General features: G+C 38.7%; 1 protein-coding gene across 3 annotated transcripts in view; it reads right to left on the reverse strand.

The window, feature by feature from the left end:
* pde5ab (phosphodiesterase 5A, cGMP-specific, b) overlaps positions 1-18,324 on the reverse strand; it is a 113,707-nt gene that overhangs the window by 49,392 nt on the left and 45,991 nt on the right. For all 3 annotated transcript variants that reach the window (XM_040016777.1, XM_040016775.1, XM_040016776.1), the window contains exons 2-7: positions 15,562-16,084; positions 14,578-14,751; positions 8,984-9,073; positions 8,206-8,277; positions 7,806-7,895; positions 7,575-7,712 (exon numbers count right to left, since the gene is read on the reverse strand). In XM_040016777.1, the coding sequence (XP_039872711.1) occupies positions 7,575-7,712; positions 7,806-7,895; positions 8,206-8,277; positions 8,984-9,073; positions 14,578-14,751; positions 15,562-16,080 (1,083 nt within the window). In that variant the 5' untranslated portion in view covers positions 16,081-16,084. The remainder of the gene's footprint in view (positions 1-7,574; positions 7,713-7,805; positions 7,896-8,205; positions 8,278-8,983; positions 9,074-14,577; positions 14,752-15,561; positions 16,085-18,324) is intronic.

The raw sequence follows: 18,324 nt of genomic DNA on the forward strand, positions 1-18,324 counted from the left end.
GTGAATGCCAACCACAGCCCAGTAGCCAGACCTGGACTTTCAACAGGTAACAAAAAATAGTCATTAGCAGTCAGGCTGGAGCCTCTGTTTCTACCTGTTCTTGTTTGTAACATAGAATCATTGTGGTGATCACTTTAAAGTCTCTTTGTGCTGTTTTTTATTTTTGCTTTGTGCTGTTGGCTTCGTGTTCATACATAAATACTAAGAGAAAGACTATTTGTGTGTCCTCATTAGCATAGAGATTTTTGTTGGTGCCTAGAACTGTAGCCTACAGGTATATAATGTTAGATGGTAATTATGAGACAACTGAATCAAAGTGATATCGTAATGGATTTTGAATTTTTATCAATTTTCCATCCTTAGGTAAAACTCCCTTTCTTACCTCAGGTTAAGAGCACTTCTTTTCTGCAATTGTTTTTAAATTTACTAGAGTAAGGTGATATTAGATCTGCTCTTTAGGAATGCACCTGGCCAGCACATAAAGAAGCTGGATAATGTCTATTCAATTCTATACAATTCACTTTTATTTACACAGTGCCAAATCACAACAACAGTCGCTTCAAGGCGCTTTATATTGTAAGTTAAAGACCCAACAATAATATATACAGAGAAATACCCAACAGTCATATGACCCCCTATGAGCAAGCACTTTGGCGACAGTGGGAAGGAAAAACTCCCTTTTAATAGGAAGAAACCTCCAGCAGAACCAGGCTAAGGGAGGGGCGGCCATCTGCTGGTTGGAGTGAGAGAAGGAATAAAATAAAAGACGGAATAAAAGACATGCTGTCGAAGAGAGCCAGAGATTAATAAGAACTATAATTGTGCTTTATGTTTTATTACTGACTGTCAAAATCATGTACATCATTGTTATGCTGCGGCTAAGCTGTCATCTCTGCTTCCAGACTTGCCTATTAGTTATTTTTGTAAATACATCTCTTTTTGGGAATGGTCATTCTTATCTGTGTGTTTATATGTGTACAAAAGCGAAAACAGTACTACCTACACTCTCACAATACAGAACTGAATTAGGAGAAAACACTTTTAAATACGCTCTTTTTCCTGGAATAATAAACAGAAGGATCTGAAATTTTCCAATCGGAACAGTTCTCTTGGTCAGTGTGACTGCTTTTAATGTTGCTCTTGTAATGATCTGACTTCCAGTCATGGAAAAACAGAGCAGTGAAAACCTGTATGATTAACCAGGGGTTAATCATACAGGTTTTCACTGCTCTGTTTTTCCATGACCAGTGGAGGTCACTGGCCGTCAGCCCCTAATCTTTGGATGTTTGTGTGAATCTGCTGATAGTAAAACAAAAATTTCAGTTTGTGTGCACCCACACATTGTGATTTGAGGTCCTTGTACCTTTTGAGATGCAGAAATTCTGGAACCATTGAACCCGGGCTAGTCAAGTGACCAATTGCAAGATATAGAAAAGCTAAGAAACAATTCAAAGTTTGGTAAAATACATCTAATCAACCTTTTTTGAATTAAGCCAAAATAATCTAATCTAATCCAGAACAACAGACAGCTATTCCAACTCCAACTAAATCCACAGTATTGAAGTTCTTCTGTCCTCCTGGGCAGCCCTACTGGGCTCTGGGTTTTGGTGTGTGTGGTGGTTTTTGCTCGTCCTTGCTCGCTCTCTGTCTCGCACTCCGTCACTCTCTCTTTGGTTCTCTGTTTAATTGTCTCCGGAGGTTCTGCCTTGCTGTGCCCTGTGTCCACTTTTAGTGGACACACCTGGCAGCAGCCCTCTGGTCTCAGGTCACTCACCTTTCTCCCAGCATTCTTAAGGCTGTGGAAATTCTCCAGTTGATGCCATTTTGTCATGTTATCACCTGTAATGTATTGACAGGCCACCATTTGACCATCGTGAATATTCCTCATTTACCTGTTTAACATCTACCGAGGCCCTGTTTCAGTGGGAGCTGACGGCCCGACGTACGTTTAACTTCCCGAAGGACAAGTTCTCCTTTGCCCTGGTCCTCACAGAACCCAACATCCAGGGCAAGTTCATCGTGGCAGGGGAACCCCAAAATCAGGTCCTACACCTGATCCTGATCCTTTCCCTTGTCAACATCATCATAACAAAAATGCATCCCTAGGCCTGCTTTTCCTTTTGTTTGACTTCCAAGGAGCAAAAATTACAGTGTGGGTGATTGTGAGCTGTTGACTGTAGTAAGTTGGCATCAGAGGAGTCAAGGCACTGGCTTGAGGGTACAGAAAAACTATTCAATGTCTGGACCTAGCATACATCCAAGCAGTCAAGCATCTCAATTCTTGTTAGGCCAGGTGGGCATTGCTCTGTACCCATTTAAATTTCAAAATAACTTACCGCCAATGTTCACAAAATGTAAAGCCAGATGCTCGATATTCCCCCAAGGACACCTCTTCCAAGCCAGAAACTATCCTTTCACCAACGTCTGTGGTGGGAACTCTTACTTGGGAAACTGAGTGCCAAATAAGAAGTGATTAGCTCTCCAAACCACATCCTGGAAATGGACCACCTGGCCACCCTATTCTGCTTGCAAGAAGGAGAACACCACCTCTGTCGCTGCCATCATCAATGTAGAATCACACAGGCGGCTCTCCTCTGTACGTACAACAAAACAAATGCCTGGACGATTAGCACCGGCTTGCTGCTCATGTCTACCGTCCTGGTCAGAAGGTGTTTGATGGGTAACCACAGTCAATTATGTGCTTAGTCCAGAAAACAATCTCGGAGTTTTGTAGGCCCTTTTGAAGTTAATTCATAGATTAATCCTGTGACTGTCCATTTAAAACTTCCTAGACACATAAAGATCCACACCTTTTTCCATGTGTCTTAGCTAAAGGCAGTGCTCTCTTTTCAAACACCGGTAACGCATTGACAGGTCACCATTCATCCTTCGTAAATATTCCTGTGACTAAAGCTTCTGTGACTTCTTGTATAGACAATCCCACTGTGCCTTCCCAGTCACTGGAACCCCTGTAGTTTAATACTGTGTGTTTTGCTCAGCTTCCAGCCTGCCTGCTTCCTCATGCTCATTGCTCCAAGTTTTCTTGTGTTATCTTTGGATTATCTTCCAGCCCTAGGGTCTCATTCTGTGCTGCGCATTGGCAGGGACGATGGTGGCAATGTGATTACCACATATATTCGACTGATATATACTAATATATCTATTAAAACCTTTAATTCTACATTAAAAATACAGACATAAAGATGAATGTCATGCACCAAAGGCCATTTTCTACTCATCAGAACCCTGTGCCATCTTAGTTAAGTAGCATAGTCATGTAATATTAACTCTAATTTTTTTAAATAACTATTACTCATAAAAGCATAGCTACAAATTAACAAGTTACACTGATGTAATGATTTTTGATATTACAGTATAGGTCACTGCTTGCATATGTACTGTGACATCAATGCATCTCTTTAGAGTTGCACTGGAGGTGCATTCAGCTTGCTCCTCACTTTCTAACAATAGGTGTCATTGCTCAAAAAAACAACAACAAATTACCACTTGACTGCTGGAGAGAAATAAAAGTTGAAAAAGGAAACAAACTAACAAAAAAATATCAAAACTTCTCATTTTCTCCAAAGTTTGCACCACTATGATTAAAAAATGAATTAAAAAAATTATTCCACTGCCTATTTTTTCTTGCTTAAGAATATTTTACATGTTTTGCCTTACTAAAAACTGAATGGTCTTGTTCAAGACAGAGGAATGGGAACACTAACAAACCACTGTTTAATGCAGTGTTTCATTCAGCAGTGGAATATTTCCCTGGAGCACCTGCTTTGTAAAAGTTTCTTCCATCTCCCAAAATATCTCTTGTTCAAAGGTTGATCTACCACATTCCCCACTGTACTAATGTTAACATAAAGCACCTTACATAAGGCCTATATAAGCTACCTGAAGTGTCTGTCAGTAGTGTTAGCTTTGAAAATTTCTGACCATAAAAGGAGCTCCATGATAGTTTTAAAAAAGGTGATAAAAATAGCATGTAGGGTGTAACATGATGTTTTGGAAGCAATACCACACCTCTAATCTTCTCAATGAATTACTGCTCTTGGATAGGTCAAGCAAAAGGACAGAGGGCCTGTTCAAATAGACACAATATGAAAAGAGAGTATCCATTGCACTTCTTGAGGACAACTTGCCTGAAAACATACACAAACAAGAAAAATAAACAAGAAGCACTCAGCGAGTGCAAACCTACACCAAGGCTGCTCACAGCAGCTTTTACTTTTGTTTTATTTTTTAATATGTATCTTTAAAAGTTTGTAGTGCAGTAAAATAGCACGTTTTGGGGTCAACTTCAAAGAAAGGCAGATGTCAGATATTTGGTCAAAGTTGACATGATACTTATAATGTGATATTTAAAGTCGCCATATATCTGTATCATTTCCTAAACGTTACCAATACAAACAAAGGCATTTTAAGCATAGTTCTAAATGTAATATATTTTATGAAAGGTTTAACTTATTTGACCTTGAAGGAGGGGTCAGAGGTCAAATGTGACATGATATTTGAAATCCTTAATTATTTATTTATATCTTTATGGTACTTCCTATATGTTGACAATACACACCACAGCTGTAAGAATCATAGTTTGTAAGTTTTAGGGCTCTTTGTTAATTTTTGACCAATAAAAGGTTTAGTTGACCTTAAAGACCTGGGTGATGCAAGGTCAGTTTTAATGAATTGCTATAATGAACACACTGTAGAACCATACAAAGTTTTACCCAAATTCATCCAAAACTTTTAGAGCGATTCTGTTTACAGACAGAACGATGATTTGCATGCACGCATTACTAAAAACATGTTGGTGGAGGTAAAATAACCACAAAGATGATGACTAGAGCCTAAAACTACATATAAAATAAATTTTAAAGGTGCTAAACAAGAATTAGCATTTTCTTTGAGGTTGACAGTGATAATTTGTGACATGGATAGACACAATATGTTAAGGTTGCTAACTGCAACCCTTTTTTCATTTGTGTAAACCAGCCAAGTAAATATCCAAAAAGTAAATATGCATGGTGCCCCTAAAGATGTGCCAATAATCCCCTTAGAAATAGTGTCAAAGCTTGACTTAGCAACACTTCAGGTAATCAGGCATTTGTTACACCAGGTGGATATCTTTTTTTGAAGAAAAGGTAAGGGAATAAGGTGAAAAAATAAAACAGTCACCACACTACAAAGTAGTGCACAGACAAAATCCTGAAGAAAGGCACCAATCTGTCTAAAGATCACAAAAAAATGTAAAGCAACTAATAATCCCAGGTCATGGAAGGTAATAAGAGATATTTCTAACACCAGAATGATCACAAGGAGCCAAAAAAAAAAGACAATGGAGAATGCAATGCAACAGATTTCCATTTGAAAGCCTGACACTGTGAGTCTTTAAAACAAGGAAGTCAAAATAGCCAATTTTGAAATCTAACTATTTTGAAACGGCTATTTAGTACCAGATATATCTTTAAAAAGATATAAAATATATAAAATATGATTTGTCCTTCTTAAAATCTACTCTGACACGCTGCTTGCTGGAATTAACAATTAAAATAGAATTAGCGCTGTGCCATATCATACCATTCACAGTAATTACCGGCATAATGTTGGGCAACGATAAGAAAATGAAATATCGTGATAGAATGTGGGTAAAACGCACATGCACAATGCCTTTGTTTTCATACGCACATGGCAGAAAAAGCATGTCGGCGACGCAGAATGAGAAGGGCGAAAGCGGATTGTTGAATGAAACAGATGAACCAGAACTGGTTTGTAAAAATGCTGCAGCTTCAGTGGTGTGGAACTGGTTTGGCTTTCGTCCGTCAGATACACAACAAAGCACTATTTTTGGTAGAGCATGCCAGCGGGCCGTCATTATTACCGTGTTGTTTGGAAAATACGGCACACTTAAAATCAATCCTTTGATTTTTCTGAAAATCGACAGTGTTATAAAAGTTATAATCCCGTGTGCCTCATGTATGAACTCTGGTTGTGTTTACTGACCTTGAAACGATTTTATGTACACGGCGCTCGAAAATCTGTCAAATGTTTCAGTACGACTTTGCTAAGCTTCAACATAATATTACCGTGTTGTGTGTATAACCCCTTTTTAAGATTTGTGGATATTATACATGGTTATGCTGAGGATATGTCGGCCAATTTCCACTGGAAATGCCTTTTGGTTAAACTGTCAGCGAGGAATTTGCATTTGCACTGTTAAATTTTATATAACTTTAATGCACTTAGAAAACAGCTGCTTGTTTAAGTGGTTTTTTTGCACTAATAAAGTTGTGGAGTTGTAAAGTATTTTGTCTAGTGTCAATTATATCGTCAGTTATATCGTTATCGCAAATTTTCAAATGTATATCGTGATAAATAATTTTGGTCATATCCCCCTGCTCTAAATAGAATCACACTTTGCTGTTTTATAACCTTAACTTGTTTTGTCATCTACAGTTAGAGACAAAGCAGAACTGAAAATGTCCTGTTATTTTAAGGAATATAGCAAACAACAAGGTAAGTTTACAATGTGTTTGTACTTGATAGTAAAGCTTATTATTTATTTAATATCTCACTATACTGTAAGTGTATTCTTCCTCCAAATCGCTTCACTGCACTTTCCTGTTTGGTGCATTTGTCATTTTTTAATTTTGACTTTATTCTCTGGAGGCTGTGTACTGTAGTTTAATGTTTGCACAGAGTGTCACTAAGAAATGTTCACTTTGTCTTTCTTTGTGCCACTGAATTATTCATGAAATTTTTCCTGCCTTATCAGATTGTATTTTCTCTCTGACAGTAAATATGGGACATGTACTAAATTGTTTTCTAATTACCATGAAACACACTTTTTATTGCACTAAGTTTATATCATAAGAAGGCATTCTGCAGCATCAGTTCAATGTATGTCTATTTTAACTACACATAAAACCAGAAGGCAAGAGCAAAAAAAAGTCAGAAAGCAGCAAGTTTTACATGCTGATAAATCTATCATTAAACACTACGCCACTTTATGTGGGAGTTTTGCTCTCTCTTCTTTTTTGAAATCTCTGTGATCTAGTAACTGACACTAGAAAGATTCAAATCACTCAAACCAATAGCTCAAGTTCTAAAGTCTAACTACAATAGGATTTTTAAAACGAATTAAAAAATCCAATATTCCAATATATCATCTGATATTTCTTCTTTGTCAGACACGCACAGCCAATATATTTGCCAGAATCTATCACACACAAAATGTCCAGTTATAATAAAAAATGCAACCAGCTAAAATAATTTACACATATTATATATGACCTGTCTACAAGATATCAATCATGTCTTGTAATGAAACACATGAACTCTTTGAGGTGCTGCTTTTTTGTAACCTCACTTTAAATGACATCAAATCAAAATCTTCCTGCCCTGAGCTCTTAATGCGCTGCATTCAAACAACCACTATCGTACAGATCGAACATCCATTTAGCCAGTAAATCGTATCACCTCAGTTTGTATTCTTTGAAAATAGATTTTGAACACCAAGTACAGAAACATTAGCATGTTGCGAGCATGTGTGTTAGTGTGTGTGTGCTGACCATTGAGTCCTCGTCAGCGATGAAGACGGTACAAGCCTGGGCCTGCATGAAGGACAGGATGGTTCCTGCAATCTTTCTCAGTAAAACCTCCAGACACTGCTGCTCCTCAAAGATCAGACTGGCCAGGTCCAGCAACACCTACAAACACATACACACACATAAACATCATTTATGGATCTGAGCGTGACTGTATGTTCACGCTAACCTTCAGAAAAACACTTTCGCACACACCTGATTGCGTCTGTTTTCCAGCTGCGACGTCTCATACAGCTGTGCGTTGTGTAGTACGATGCCTGAAAACGCCAAATAAGCTGAGAAGTCCTGTTGGAAAGAAACAGAGCAACATCTGAGTACCAGAAAGAGAGGAAAAATAAAGGGAAAAATGTACGCAAAAAGATAAATTAGCAAATTAGAGAGCAACGAGAGGATGACATGAGCAGGGAAATATGGAGAAAGAAGGATTTTATTAAAGGATGGCTTCTTAAAATTTGATCCGCAGTTATATTTTAACAGATATAAGTCATATTGTCCAACACAAGTACAAAGTAACACACTTTGATGATGTCTTGGTGAAAATTCAAATGTTTTTAAATTGAAAAAAGTGTTATTTTAGGTGGAACCATGATGTAACCTTTTCATCCTGCTCAGTGAAGGCTCCACCGTCCCCGCATTTCTTGTTTATAGCCTGAGCCACTCCAACTACCTGCGATAAATCAAATGAAAACGTTAAGTGAAAACCAGCAAATCTTAGCAAAATAACATATTAAACTAGTATTGCAATAAGAAGGGAAACATCATCAGTCTGAATGTGCACTGATGTGAGCATACTTCATTCATATTACATTTAAATTATCTGCTAATTAATGTTATTAAAAGTTATACTAATAGGAAAACTGAAAGTTTGGTTTGGATAAGACGTATCAAGGTTCTTTTTAAATGGAGAATGGGGGCACAAATCTATGTAATGTTTTAATGGCTGCAGAGGCTCACACAACTGCAAATCACGAGTCATGTCATAATGCATGAATTATCTTTAGCTTCTCTCAAAGATGCATGCTCAATCATCGTCCAGATGCATGCCCAGTAAGGGGCTTCTCTAAAAGAATTAAAAAGAATTAAAAAGAATAAAAGAATGTGCCTTTTAAAAGAATAAGTACAGTAAACTCTGCCAAACTGCTAAGCTGTGTGTGGAGAGTCTTATTGCTAGTACGCTGGAGAGAAAAAAGAAAAGGTTGTCAAAAAAGAAACGCTTTCTCAAGCAGATAATTCGAGATCTCAGATTTGATTGCTGTAATAGCCAGCACACACTGGACAAGAAGCCCCACTAGAATTTAAACATCTTATCTATGTAAAGGTAAAGTAAGGTTTAAAACAAACCATAACAAATTATATTGGTCATGGCATCTCACCTCGTCTCTGTGGTTCTTGATAGGCAGACAAAGGATACTTTGGGTTTTGTAACCTGTGAAGTGGTCGACCTCAGCGTTAAACCTGGGGTCCTGGGGGAACAAGAACATGCATGTAACCCTTTTCAAAGAGCTGCTATCAAACATTTTGATACTTACATTAGCTTTCAATAGACACTCTTGTGGTTTTTTGTGCTGTAGCTTTTGAATGAAAATGCAAAAGCAATATTGTGATCCTAACCCTGTGAGCCAAAAGGTTTATGCTTCAAACATCTCTGAATGCTCAGCTTTTTGTGTTTTTGTAGTGTATCAAAGTACAAGCTGTTCAACAAGCAGGCGTGAGGCACTCCCATCTGTTGAACAACCAGTTCAATGACCTGTACTCACCACAATTGGGTGTCCAATTTGCATAAAGAAGCAGATACTCTGTAGTAGCTGAACACCTGCAGCTACAATCATTATGCAAACAAATGCCTCGCTCTTCTCCAAAACAAACACCTCACGTGCATTAGAACTCTTATTGTTTGGGATCAGTGACAAAGAGGCTAACAAGAGCATACTAGGACCGCGGATGGAGACATGTTTTGTTTAGAGAACTATTCCCCTGTTTGCAGCTCTGCCACCCACCAGCTGACCTTTAAACACTCGGCTTCTGTGTCCATTTCTATGATTCTCTAGACCCAAGAGATTTGTGGGTTTGTGTGTTGACAAAAACATGCATACAAGAGGAGTCCTACACTGACTTCCCAGTTACACTCTTAACACAGCAAGTAATGGATTATATGACTGGCTCAGCCCTCAGTGGTGTACACACCGCCGTGTGTTGATACTATGAAAACAATACAGGCACACAGTGCATCATGCAAACAATGTACAATCTGTAGTAGCTTCATGTCCAGTGCTGCAATACAAAGTATAATAGGGAGCGCCAGAGCACTTTGGTCTCAGACTGCATTCTCTAAAGGTAGAATGGGAGGCAGAGCTGTCAGATATCAGGACCCTCCCAGTTTGGGTTCTGGAGACAAACACCTCTATTTTTAGGATTTCTTTTACCCTTCTTCTACCCTCGCCTCTTTTTGCTACCCATGTGTTTTATATACAACTACTGCATGCCCTCAACTTTTACCTTTTCTCTCCCATAGTTTGTGTTTAGTCCTTATCTCTGTATACGCTCCTTTTTTCTCATCTCTCTTCACTTCACCGCTGCTCCTCCCTTCAACTGATTTTACCAGGGATCTCTTTGTGTAAAGAGGGGGATACTAATAAGGAAGAATTCGTTAAATTGCTGCTGCTTTCTCTATAACATTGTAGGCTTTACCTTACAATACAAAGCACCTAGAGGTGACTGTTGTGAATTAGTGCTATATAAATAAAACAATAAATAAAAGTTAAAAAAAAAAAATTAAATAGTATTACAGGTTGTATTGCTTTTTGTCAGCATGTGTTCGAGCTGTTCAGTAGTTTTTTTGAAAGAATTATCACCTCAAAACTCAATCTGTTGCTTTAATTTTCTCAGAAATCCTTAATTTCAGTATAAATTATATGACTCATTTTCTACACAGTGAAAGGCCATTCAGTGAGACACAGCACTTTGGCAAACATTTGGTTCCATTCCTGAAAAGGTGCTCCCAGTTTAATTCAGCAATCCAGCACGCAGCACTAATAAGCTGATCACCGTCCACACACACACACAAGCTCCTTTGTAAATTGGTTTGGTCCAGGCTATTTCGAAAACACATTATTTAGTCCACTCCAGAGAGAGCTGTATTAATATAAACAGGCAGAGGTGGAGCTGTTTTGGCCTGCGCTGCTGAAGTCAATGTAATCCTGTGCAGACTAATGGGAAGTTAAAGATCCAATCAGAGGGTTGGGACTCCATCAGATGATGTCGATAGACTTCCTGGAAGCAGTACGAGGTTCTGCAGCAGCACACAGGCATGTGTGTTCACACACACACACAGCTTGCCACATCTACACTGACTGTCAGACTAACACACTGCATTTACCAACACAGCTGCAGTTGTGGCAGGGAGGCGATGCATACACAAACATTACGCATTATTATATTTGAACACAAATAAGAGGAACTATAAAGCAAATAAGGTCAGCCATAGAAGCACAAATTAAATCTGACCTGGAAAACAAATCTCATATGTGCACTTTGTTTTTTACATTTCATGACACAAATCCATGCAGGCATTAATTATACACAATTATAATTTCTTCTGGGATTAATAAAGAACTCTGATTCTGATTCATACACAGACACACTCAAAAACACTTGAACCCCCAAGTGCACACTTAGCAGGTACACACCCACACCCACACACACCCACACACATACACACACACACACACACACACACACATGCACATCCCATAAGTCATTCTTGATCTGTTCCTCTCTCTCTTTCTCTTCCAGCTCCATAATCATCATCTTGTGGTTGGCAGGCAACCAGATGACAGTGTTATCAAAGGAGGATGGTACCCAGCAGGAAATCTTTTTTGCACACACAGAATCACACCACACCGGTCCATCTTATTTGCTGCTGTGCATGTTTTGATTTACAGTGTCATGCAAAAAGTCTTGAGCTTCCCTTCATTTCTTTATTTTGCTTCAAGCCTACCAGACCATTTTGTAATTTTTAAAGTGGTCTTGGGCAGTAGTATTCCAGGCTTTTGGAAGGTCTTTCAAAGGGTTTATTTGGGCATTGGTGGATTTTTTTTTACTCTAGTCCTTGTACCGGACTATTTTCAGAGGAATGGTTCTATATTTATTGAGACACTTAACAGAGATTATTAATTAAGCCTGTCACAAAAACACATAACACAGTTATTCCAATTTCTTTAGCTGAATCTTTGAAAAATTACAAAGATAAAACAGTTTGACAGGAATGAAGCTGCATTATTACCCCAACAACATTATTATCAAAGAACTATTAGCTGAAAACTTGGCATATCTTATCATGGTGTGTGGCGTATAGTATTTACAGCAGATTGACAGAATCAAAAAATACAGAGAAACAACAACAGGGAGATGCATTTGGCCCTTCAGATGCATCTACTCATAGCTAAATTTCAGCGAGTGGTGTTGGGCATCTTGTCAAAATTGATCAAATTATGAATGCAATCTGGAAAGTATGTGATTAGCAACATGCTCATTTTTCAGTATGACAACGATACCAAACACACTGCCAATGCAGTACAAGCATAACAGCAGCATGCTAACAGTCAGGTACTTCCTTCCCCTGTACTCGGGATTTGTCCTGTAGAACATGGATGCTTTTGTCCTATATAGCTGTAATCAGGCCTCTAATTTGCCTTTTATCTGTGCACAGGTGCAAAAAAGAAGAGTAGCTTATGCATGACAGTAGAAACAGGCATCTAATTATTCATGTGCCAAAACACATTAAGGTTCTATTGGCAAGAATTCAACAATCCAGCACCTCCACATGGCATTCATGTTTTCTGGTTTACACAGCATCTACACAGCATTTATACAAAATGAGCTTTTGTTTAAAAGAAATGTTATTTATATTTTTATAAATATGCTCTATATAACGTTGTTATATTTTAACAACATGGTGCCTAATTTATGTTTGTAAATATATTTAGCAAAACAATTTTTAATGCAGTGGCAGTTTGGGGTCACTGTGCAGAAATGAATGTGCTGTCATTCATATCTGTAAATAAATGCTCATCAAACACTGATGCTATTAGTACCTGTCGCTTTGTGTTACATTACATAAAGCTTTACATAAAGCTTGCAAAAAATAAGAAGACTAATTATACAGTAAGGGAAAAAATATTTGAGCTGCCAGCTGATTTTGTACGTTTTCCCACTAACAAAGAAATGATCAGTCTATAATTTCAATGGTAGGTTTATTTGAACAGTGATGAATTAGGTTACAAATTAATTTGCATTTTGATGAATGAAACAAGTATTTGATCTCCTATTAGTGAGCAAGATTTCTGGATCCTAGGTGTATTTTATACAGGTAACAAGCTGACACTGGGAGCCTTCTCAACTAGTTACCTGTATAAAAGACCGCTGTTCACCATGCCCAAGACCAAAGAGCTTTCTAAGGATGTCAGGGACAAGATTGTGGACCTACATAAGGCTGGAATGAGCTACAAGACCATTGCCAAGCAGCTGGGTGAGAAGGTGGCATCAGCTGGTGCGAACATTCGCAAATTGAAGAACCATAAAATAACTCCCTCAATCCGGAGCTCCACGCAAGATCTCACCCCGTGGAGTTTCAATGACAATGAGAACAGTCTGGAACCAGCCCAGAACGCTAGTTACCAAGAAAACAGTTGGTAACACACTATACCGTGAAGGACTGAAATCCTGCAGTGCCCACAAGGTCCCCCTGCTCAAGAAAGCCCATGTACAGGCCTGTTTGAGATTTCCCACTGAACATCTCAATGATTCAGAGGAGGACTGGGTGAAAGTGTTGTGGTCAGATGAGACCGCAATCAAGCTATTTGGCATCAACTCAACTCGTGTTTGGAGGAGAAGAAGGAAAACTGCCTATGATTCCAAGAACACTGTCCCCACCGTCAAACATGGAGGTGGAAACATTATGCTGTGGGAGTGTTTTTCTGCCAACGGGACAGGACAACTGCACCACATCACAGAGAGGATGAATGGGGCCATGTACCGTCAAATCTTGGGTGAGAACATCCTTCCCTCGACCAGGGCATCGAAAATGGGTATGGGTGGGTATTCCAACATGACAATGATCCAAAACAAACGGCCAAAGAAACAAAGGATTGGCTCAAGAAGCATATTAAGGTCTTGGAGGGGCCTAGTCAGTCTCCAGACCTTAATCCCACAGCTGAAGGTTCAAGTTGTCAAACATCAGCCACAAAACAATAATGACAAGGATAGGATCTGCAAAGAGGAATGCGACAAAATCCTCCCTGAGATGTGTGCAAAATTTGTGGCCAACTACAAGACACGTTTGACCTTCGGTTTTGCGACCAAGTACTAAAGCACTTTTTTCAAAGGGATCAAATACTTATTTCCTGCATGAAAATGCAAATTATTAACTTTTTTCTGGATTTTTTGGTTATTGTTCTGTCTCTCACTGTTCAGACAAACCTACCATTGAAATTATAGACTTATCATTTCTTTGTTAGTGGCCAAACTTACAAAATCAGCAGGGGTTTAAATAATTTTCTGACTGTATGTATTTCTTTTTTATTTGTTTGGTTGTTGTCAGCAGCTGTTTTTGCCATGTGGCTATACAAAGTGATATGAAAAAACACAACCAATGTATGTTTTATTACATGACCAAAGCCAACAGGCACTGCAAGCCTCCCAAAAATTAAATCGCTAGTTTGTATTACGTCCATACGTCCACATGTGTGGTAAAAGCTGAAACTCGAGAGGAGCACTTTGACCTACTCACCCTTCTTTGGTTCCTCTCATATCCACTGAGCTCTATCAGCAAGAATGATCAAACTAAACTAAAGCATACGTAAGTCTGTTTTTGAACACCCACATGCACACGGCAAATCAGCTCATGTAAGATACTTTAACTGATGCTGCTAAAGATCTCTGTTTTTAAAGAAGACTTAAAAGTGCTCACCTCGTAAGCATTCTTGATATTGAGTGGTTGTCCCGTAGAAGCTACGTGTCCCACAATCCCTTTGTTCCACTCCAGTCGGATAGAGTTACTGGAAGATTCTTCCAGTGTCGTTCCTTCTGCCACATCAAACAGCCGGCTGACCAAGAACTTCCTGTTTGAGCTATCCTCACCCACCTGAGACCAAAAACAAAAAGTAGCAACACAACTGAAATAAAACTAATGACTGAAATAGAAGTTATAAGCCAATACTGTACATATGACAAAAACACAAATAATTGTGTTTTTTTTTTTTGCATGTTCCAGTTTTGGTGACTGTTAGCATCTTATATTTAGAGTTTAACTTTTTATTCCAAAAGACTAAATCATAAAAAAATGATATAGAGGAATTTTTAGCATTTACAACATAGCATTTATAGCAAAGTAATATTGCTACACTCTTTTTTTATCACAGTGTTAAGAGAGCATCACAATAACTGTGAAATATGAAATAAAGCACAGCCTGCTTTTGTTTTTATCAGATGACCGTGCGCTATAGTCACTTCCTTTCTTTCCAAGATGAGACAAGAACAACAATTGCGTGCAGAGCTAGAGCCAGAGGGTAATTAACTTAGCTAAGCATGCTAATCACTTCTAGCTTGCAACACAAGCACCTGATACTTGTATTAAAGCTCCATCCAACTCTGAAAAACACTGCTCAGAATCAAATTTTAAAATGTGTAACTACTGCTTTAAGCTTACCGCTAATGATAAACTTATGAAATTAAATAACATTCATGCATACATGTAACTTTTTGTTAGGGAGCACAGTGACAGGCTTAGTGACAGGAGATTTACGTTGTTCTACATAAACTGTTAAATAAAACGAGGGTGGCAATGTAATACGCTTCTTGTAACGTACCAGTGAGCATATAAAGAGGCGTATCTTCTTTTTGTGCTCTGCAACAGTTAAATCAGTTACAACTGTAGCTTTCTTTCCTGACGTACCAGAAACAGTGAGTAGCGGTCTGCAGCAATCAGCTCATTGATGTGGAGGAAGATCTTATGGCAGAGCGCTGTCACATCCAGATGACTCGATACATCCTTCACCAGCTCCAGCAGCCTGGCACAGCGGTCACCCTCAAGACCACCACCACCTCCATTCCCACCTCCCCCACCAATACCACCCTCACCCATCACCAAGCCCCTCACAGGGACAATTTCACGGTCAGCGTCACTCAAAAAAGTCAGCGAGCCCTCTGAGTCTTTAACCACAATGGGTCTGAGTGGGCGGTCAAACTCTGACGCTGAGATTTTGCGAGTTGGGGTACCAGGGGCCGGGCTGGAGACTGTAGCTGGGGATGGACAGCGGTTGTCCAAGTGGCTGAGGGTAGGTGGGAGGATGGTGGAGGCACAGGAAGGGCCAAGGTCAGTGGTGGGCTGGTGGGCTCGCTGCTGTGAAGGACTTTCTTTGGACACAGATGGCTGAAAGGAATGGATGCGTTCAGCAAACCAGGCATTCACCATCTCCCTGTCAAAATTAAAAAGAAAATGTCCGTCAGAAGTTTTTAGAATATCTCCAAAACATTATGACCACCCACAACTAAAAGGCTGTTGGCACTTGGCATGATACCAAAACAGCTTTAGACCACATAAGCCTTGTCTGCACAAGTACACATATTGACCAGAAGAACTGTCCTACTTACCCACACATATATCTCAAACCTTAATATGCTCCATTGTTAGATCTATTGTTAGGAGGTAATCAGTCTAATTTGCTTCAACTGTGAGTAGACATACTGTTTTGGCTCATAGGGTTAGATTACCTGCAGATATACTATATTATATATGAAGCCTTTTTGAGTAAATGCACAAGGCAAATTGATTGACAGGTAGACTGTGAGTAGTGCTGTGTTGCTAATCAAAGCCAAACTCCTGCACAAATTCTTGTCTGCTACTGCATCAAAACAAAAACAGACATTAATCAAGAACAGTTTGCCGAAATTTATTCTGCAATTAGAATAAAAATGGAGAACGATACGAATTCAAATCATTTGTTAGGCATCTCATTACAGGCTGAATTTGATATTTTTTCCATCATGAAATGAGTTCCATGCCCGTGTAGTGGAAAGAAGAAGAACATTAAAATTTAACCAGATGATCACATTATACACACTTTAATCTAATAAAAATCTCTTCTTTGTACCTAATCAAAGCTCACAAGCTTCAACTTCAAAAGGACTTAGTTGAGATGAGGATCACAGAGCTTCCACACCAAAAGAACAGGATCAGCATTGACTGAACATAAATTACAAAGGTTCCATAAAACCTGTTTACATCAACTAACTGAAATCCAACTCAAATGAATGAAAACAGTGCAAAAATGACCAAAGTTACACAGCTACACGTTTAGAAAAGAATTGTTGATTATGTACAAACAAACATGAGCCTTCAGCTGCTCTTCATTCAATGTAATAACTCATGAAAACTATTCCTTCTTATTCCTTCTTGCATTTTAAGTCTGAAGCTGATGCTATCCTTTAGGGAGAATGGAAGTTTTGCTGACCAACATTCATGAGGGCACGTGGGACAGAAAAGAGTCAATAATTTGCTGGAGAAACAAGCTGTTGGTTCTTAATTCTACTTCTAAGGATGCAATCTAATCCTGACTCAAGAAAGCTGGACAGGGTCTCAATGACTGCTGGGAGATTTATGAAATTCTATTCTATTCTCTGCATTTACGACATCACACATCAACATCAACTCAGTATCAGCAGACACCTCGACATAAAAGTGTCAGGAGTTTACAGATGTTTAAATGCAATGATAAAACACTGAATTCCAAAGTCCTCCATGGCTCTACTTTTGCAAAACCCCATCTGAGCCTATATATCTGAGAAGACTACCCACGCTGACCTGGCAATTATTTCCAAGTACACTAACAAACAGCATACAGTAAGTTATACAACCTGCAATATTTCTTATTATAAAATTAACCACAAACTTTATGCAAAAGAAATAACTAAAAGCAGGCTGTCTCTCACTGTGGCTCAGGACACAAACAGCTGAAATTGTGTTCATATACAGCCAGACCGCCTTCAAAATGAATCTCAAATACTTGAAAGTATTCAGAGTTAGCCTTTAAATTTAATAAGAGAAAGCTTGCAAAAAGATTTAGAAATAAATGTACAAGTGAGAGTGAGAAAGAGATGAAATGTTGAGCAAGCAGAGTGCTCTTTACATGCTTAGACGATGAAATTATTATATGATATTAAATAACAGTAAACAGTGATAACAATGTAAATTGAATGAATGTAAATGCAGCAGTAGCCAGAATACTTTTATCAAGGCTATGTGTTTATGTGTGTTTGTGTGTGAGATAGCCACTGGAAGCCTCTAATGATGACATTTACTGGAACAAATCAAATATGAGTGTGTGTATTAGACAGAGTGTATGCTAGTGTGTAAACAGAAACATTAAATTGAATGTGATTATGGAGAATCTCTCCAATCAGCCAACACATTGTCTAATCAACCCACACACATTTTGAGCATGCACTCCACTTCAGGTCCAGTTTTCAAATGCGCCGAAGGTCATGTGACTCATTCTGTTTCTATGCCTGTCACCAAAGCTCTGTTCACCTGAACGGAAGGTCAGAACCTTGAGAAGGTGATAAAAAGTGCTGGCTGTGAAATTGTCCGTGGTATCTTGGGCATATCCAAGCAAGTAAAACTTTGTAGGAGACAAAGTGCTCGTTATGTGCAGTTTCT

This window comes from Simochromis diagramma, unplaced genomic scaffold, assembly GCF_900408965.1.
Source record: "Simochromis diagramma unplaced genomic scaffold, fSimDia1.1 OVJJ01000695.1, whole genome shotgun sequence".
Classification (NCBI taxonomy): domain Eukaryota; kingdom Metazoa; phylum Chordata; class Actinopteri; order Cichliformes; family Cichlidae; genus Simochromis; species Simochromis diagramma.